The sequence below is a fragment of the Corvus brachyrhynchos genome, unplaced genomic scaffold (assembly GCF_000691975.1).
Source record: "Corvus brachyrhynchos isolate BGI_N302 unplaced genomic scaffold, ASM69197v1 scaffold514, whole genome shotgun sequence".
NCBI lineage: Eukaryota > Metazoa > Chordata > Aves > Passeriformes > Corvidae > Corvus > Corvus brachyrhynchos.
In genome coordinates, this window is record NW_008238319.1 from 2383618 (window position 1) to 2389617 (window position 6000).

A 6000-nucleotide genomic window follows, 5' to 3' on the forward strand; every position below is an offset into this window, starting at 1 on the left:
TAAATAAACTGAATTAGGCTTTTTATACATAAACACTAATTCAAAGGTACTTAGGTGAGTAAGCAAGAATAGCAGAGAAAAACAGAAACATAAAACAATGCCAATTTGAGGAGGAATATCCAAAAATACTGACTCTTACAAAAAGACTTCACATTAATGTATTAGATTTTTGCCATTATAAACTTTAAACTTTTTATGACTTTAAAATTAGGTACATTGTATTTGTAAGCATTGGTTTCTTCTTTGCCAATAAAGAAAATGAAGACAGATTTTATCCAGTCCATTTATATGCTGAGTTCATTAAATTCTGAAGGAAAATGTAAAAGACAACGGATATTTTTAACTGATCAAACATATTAAAGCAAGTTTGGATAACATTTGCATCTGAATATGCTTAACCTCATTACTCATCTCCAAATGAATTCTTGGTGAAAAAATTACACAGCACTTGTTAAAAAAGGGTGTTTTGACTGGGGGTAGGAACCTGGAGTAGTTCAGATTTGCCCAGTTGGGTTTAACTCTGCAATGGTGCCTTTTGAAATGCTCAGTAGGGGAAAGAAAACGCTCTATTGGGGGAAAAAAAAAAGGTAATCATAGATGTTTAAGAGGCCTCTGTACGACTGTAATTTATGTATATCCACTTGTAATTCACAGGGAACGTTGGAATAGAAGGAAAAGTGAGGATTTTCTCCATCAGCAGGACATTCAACAGCCTGGTTTTCAGAGGGCAGGGTTAGATGGAATACTGGGAAGGAATTCATTCCTGTGAGGGGGGGAGTCACTGGCAGAGGATGCCCAGGGAAGTTAACTAAATAATGATGGGTTATTTCTGTGTCACCACCTAAGTGCCAGATAATCATAACACAGATGCAATTCAGACATGTTATAGCCTCACTATTCAACCCATAAAAATCCTAATATTAGAGGGAAAAACCCCTCAAATGTCACTAAAGCTACAATCCTGGCACCAATCAAGTGACACATGTCTTAACTTGGCACATGACACAAGCAAATCAATGATAAAAATTGCTATTAAAGGTATCACACACACTTTTGATAGTCAGCTTCATTTTAGTGACTGTGCTGGGAAGGACACTCACCTGAAACCATGGACACATATAAAAGGCACAGCTACCATGCTCATATATATATATTATATATATAAATATATATTAACCTGTCAGGCAAAAATGTCACCATTTCAGATGGTTATGACCCTGAGTGATGGATTGGGTCATTTATCTTCATTTCTAGTGATACCCTGAAGAAATATAAAGCAGTGGATATATTTGAAGAGAAAGTTTTTCTACTAAAATTCAACTATTCCATCTTAGAAACCTGAAAGGAAAAATCAGTGTTTGTTTTATACACCTAAAAAACACCTGTCAGTGTCATGCAGGTTTCTCCAAGCCAAGGGAAATTTCCAAAGCAAGAAACCTCTGTGGAAATAGGTGGCCACTTACCCTTATGAATGTTGGGAATCCCTGGCCATAGTATCCAACAGCAAAATAGTCTGGCTTCGGTCGTATCACTTTCACAATGTTTTCATAGAACTGGGCCTGTTTTCTCTGCAAAATAAACAGGAGGCATTTCTATGACCTGAGCTTTTAGGAGATTCCTCATATTTAAGGTGTGCATCTCTAATTTAAAGATGTTTTGTTCCCCTTTTTCTTCATCTTTCTATCGGGTTCATGGCAATATTTGAAATACCAGACTCTGCAGCCATTTTTCTACTCATCATGGTGAATCTGACTGTTCCCTAAGGAGTATCTCAATTTTGATGGACCTCATCATGGTGAAACTCACTGTTCCATATCCAATATCTCCATTTTGATGGACCTCATCATGGTGAACCTCACTGCTCCATATCCAATATTTCACTTGCAATGAAGGTCTGGAATCTGCAAGGCAATCTTAAAATTCCAGTTGTGACACTTGGGATGCTGAAACACCGGAAGCATGAAGCCACACACAGCTCATCCCAGTGGTGCTGACTTGCCAGTTTTGGGCTGTTACATCTCATTACATTTTCCTACTGCTTCTCTTCCATATTTCCAACCATGAATTTGCATATGGAAAGCAGGCATTTGAGAACTGCAGGAAAATGTAAATTTTGGAAAAAACGTACGCATGTCAGACGCCATCTGCTTTCGATGCCGAGCTCTTTATCTCTAATGATGAAATAATAGCAAATGAGCAGCTTCAGAAGATCTGTTCATTAACTTATTTTTAGTCTATTATTTCTGCAAAGAGAATGACTTTTGATCTGGGATGAGGTTTATGCTGCTCCCACGTGACAGATAACAGTAAATGGCACCAAGACTACAAAGACCCAGATCTGCCGAATATTTCTCAGCTCATCTGGAGCAAAACTATTTTGTTATTTGTGAATTGTCTTAGAGGCTAATATTTAAAATTGCTTGAAGAAAAGAGACAAGAGGGAGAACGGAAAGAACAAAAAACTTGTAAATTTTATTTTGGGGAGAAAAAAAAGAGCTGTTCAGCAGCAGCAATAAGAAAAGCTGATGGCTTATGTGAGACCTGACTCATACGGGAATGTGAATTTTGATCTCTGTCTTGTGAGGGAAACGCACCCCAGGACTAATTCTGTGACATCTCATCTCCTGGGTGATGAATAAAGAGCAGATAAACTCAATTGTCTGATGTGAGGATTGGAAGTTGTGGGTCTCCCTTATTTGAAGAGGGAGAAAGTGCATCTTGGAGAAGCATCCAAGGCCAGGTTGGACAGGGCTTGGAGCAACCTGGTCTATGGAAGGTGTCCCTGCCCATGGCAGGGGGTGGAACTGGATGAGCTTTAAGGTCCCTTCCAACACAAATCATTCAGTCATTCTGTGATCATTGGCTACAAATTCCAACTTCTCCCCCCAAAAGGATCCAACAGGATAATTAAAGAGTGGCTGCCTCTGTGACAAACCTGTTCATGTTCCCACATGCAAGCAAAAAGGAGATGAAAAATTAAAACTGAGGGACTCGGAGAGCAGCCACCTGCTGGTGAATAATCCTACCTGACACAAGGCAATCATTTCTCGCTGAGGAACAATCCTACCCTTTTCCTTTTATACTGAAATGAAGAATATTCTGTGCCCACCCCACCAGGAGGAGTAAGCTGGGGCTGTGTGGAGCTGAGTTCAACACCATGGGAATGCCCAGCTCAGACACACTGAGATAAAGAAACCAGATAAACAATTCAAAGAAATTCAGGAAAATGTACTCTTAGTGCAAAGGTAAAATGTAGCAAAAACCTGAAAGGTGAGAATTTTCAGAACCAAACTGGAATCACATCCCAGCTCCTGTGGGAATGGCTGGGACCTGAGGAGGGACAGTGACAGCTGTCATTTATGTCTTTGGAAGAGAACAGGAGGAAAAAAAGGGTGCAGGGATAATGAATGGGTAACATCAGGGCAAAAATAACTGACTGTAGACACGAATGCTTGGGGATTATTCATACCTAAAAAAAGAAATGTGAATATGGAAGGACACTTGAGAGAGAATGGAGATTTTTTTTTTCATGTTCCCATTTATATTTACATTCAAAATTTCCTTTTATACCCCAAATGAATGTTTTTCTTTCAGCTAAAAAAAAAAAAAATCAGTGTTTTTCAGGCACTCCAGTACTAGCCAGTTAACTGACATTGGTCCAGCAAAGCCAAGATGGGTATGTGTTTCTGCATTTTACTGTCATTGCTGTAGTATTTTTGATATAATTTTACAAGCTTACAAATTCAACTCTGAAACAAATTATTGCAATGTCTATGTCATTAAAAAAACCTACCAGCAGTTCACTGAGTTGTTCATAATCAAACATTTCATTTTCATACTGTTCTGCAAGTTCTTTACCCAAGGCAATGGCCTCTTCCCACATCTGTTGGAAAAAAAAAAAATCACAAAACAACAACAAAGAAGCTGAATTACATACCTTGGTTAAACATCAACATTAGAATCAAATAAATCTGAATGAAGCAGCCAAATGCATTGTGTCACATGCCTGAAAACACTGAGCATCTGATGTGCCAAAGAGCTGTGCTGGAGTTATAAATGTCTCTATTAATGGAATCATGGAATTGTTTAGGCTGGAAAAGCCCTCCAAGTTCATCGAGTTCAACAACTCCCAGCACTGCCAAGGCCACACTGCCCCATGTCCCCAAGTGCCACATCCACATGGGATTCTAAATCCCTCCAGGGATGGGGACTCCATCACTGCAGCTGTGCCAGGGCTGGACAACCCTTTCCATGAAGGAATTGTCCTCAAATGTCCACCCTGAGCCTCCCCTGGCCCAGCCTGAGGCCGTTCCCTCTCCTCCTGTCCCTGTTCCCTGCCAGCAGAGCCCGACCCCCCCGGCTGCCCCCTCCTGTCAGGGACTTGTGCAGAGCCACAAGGACCCCCCCGAGCCTCCTTTGCTCCAGCCTCAGCCCCTTTCCCAGCTCCCTCAGGAATTCTCCAGCCCCTTCCCAGCTCCATTCCCTTCCCTGGACATGCTCCAGCCCCTCATTTATCATTGAGGGGCCCAAAACCTAAAAGGGGCTGGAGGTGCCTCAGCAGTGCCAGTACAGAGGGACAATCCCTGCCCTGGTCCTGCTACCACACCATTTTTAACACAACCCAGGTGCCACCGGCCTTCTTGGCTTGATGGCACTCAAGGTGATCTGCTCCATGACCTTCCCTGGCACGAGATGCAAATTTACTGGATGCAAATCAAGTCAGATGATCAAACAGCTTCAGAAGTAAAATGATTCCTGCCAGCCCATCCAGTAATGTGCAAACACAGCCTGTCCACAAAGAAACCCAGGACCTAAGGCTTTGGAGCAAGGCTGGTGATTGATTATATTTCATAATCACTTCTCTCTCCCTCTAATATCTATAATCTGTATTAGACAGGACAGGCAATTTGCAGATATTGCTTTGAACAAATACTCATTATATTTCCATTGGTTCTTCTTCCTCTCATTCCTCAACCATGAAATTCAGCAGCCGTCTCAAGTGACCCAAAGAAATTTAACAATATCCTTCAGCTCTTCAGAAGGCAACAATCTTAATGAGGAGCAGCAAGAATGGTTTTAAATGTGCATTTTTCATTTGTTTTTTCTACTCCAAAGAGAAAGAACCACTCAAACCCAAAAATATGCTGAAATTAGCACACCAGGCTATCTAAGATCAAACTTGATGATCTGCCTCTGCTGCTGAAATTTGGTTGGCATTGCTGACCTCACTTTATTATAAAAATGAGATTCAGCGTGAGTTAGAAATGAAGATTGTATTAGCCTTCATCTTAAATTTAAATCCTCTGGCCACACCACCTCATTCTCCTCTCAGCATCAGGCCACATGTTCCTTGCCCTGGTGGAACCCTGAAGGGATGTAGCAGCCAAGAGCAGGTGGATGAAGGAGGGCTGACGGGGAGGGCTGAACACTGAATTCCCCATTTGTCCCCAAAAACATCCACCTTTGGGAACAGGGAGTTTGGGATGAAGCACCACAACTTCCAGTGATGGTGGGAGGTGTATGCTGGGGAGAGAAGAGGAATGATGACCTGAGGAAACCTTCACAACAACTGATCCCTGTATCCATCCCATAAAAATCCCCCAATCCCATCTGCTTTAAAGCACTGTGCAAATAAAGAGATATTTTACACCCCAAAAACCAGAAGCTCCCCAAACCACACAAATAACATTCCACACTCAAAGCCCCAAAATCAATGTCAGGTGAATTCCATTTGTCTTTTGATCTGCAAGTTGAAATTGCATTTCTCAGTATATCAGGAAATTGGGAAAAAAAAGGCTATTAGAAAAATTCCTGGTTCTAGATGCTGGTTTAAAAAATAAGAATAAAACGTTAAGGATGAACCCTTAGCAAGTGGAACATGCCAACGCCACAAAAGCAAGATGGGTCGCACTGGTTCACTTTTCATCCCTGCTCCTCTTTGGAAACCAGGAGCCAATTTTCAAGTGGAGGGATGGACTTGAAGATTGGCAAACTGAGCAG

At 41.3% G+C, this 6000-nt stretch overlaps 1 protein-coding gene across 1 annotated transcript in view; it reads right to left on the reverse strand.

Moving 5' to 3' along the window:
• The window catches only part of DOCK1 (dedicator of cytokinesis 1), a 244271-nt gene that overhangs the window by 34147 nt on the left and 204124 nt on the right, over positions 1-6000 (reverse strand). The window contains exons 39-40 of the mRNA XM_017733893.1: positions 3794-3883; positions 1464-1568 (exon numbers count right to left, since the gene is read on the reverse strand). Coding sequence (XP_017589382.1) covers positions 1464-1568; positions 3794-3883 — 195 coding nt within the window. The remainder of the gene's footprint in view (positions 1-1463; positions 1569-3793; positions 3884-6000) is intronic.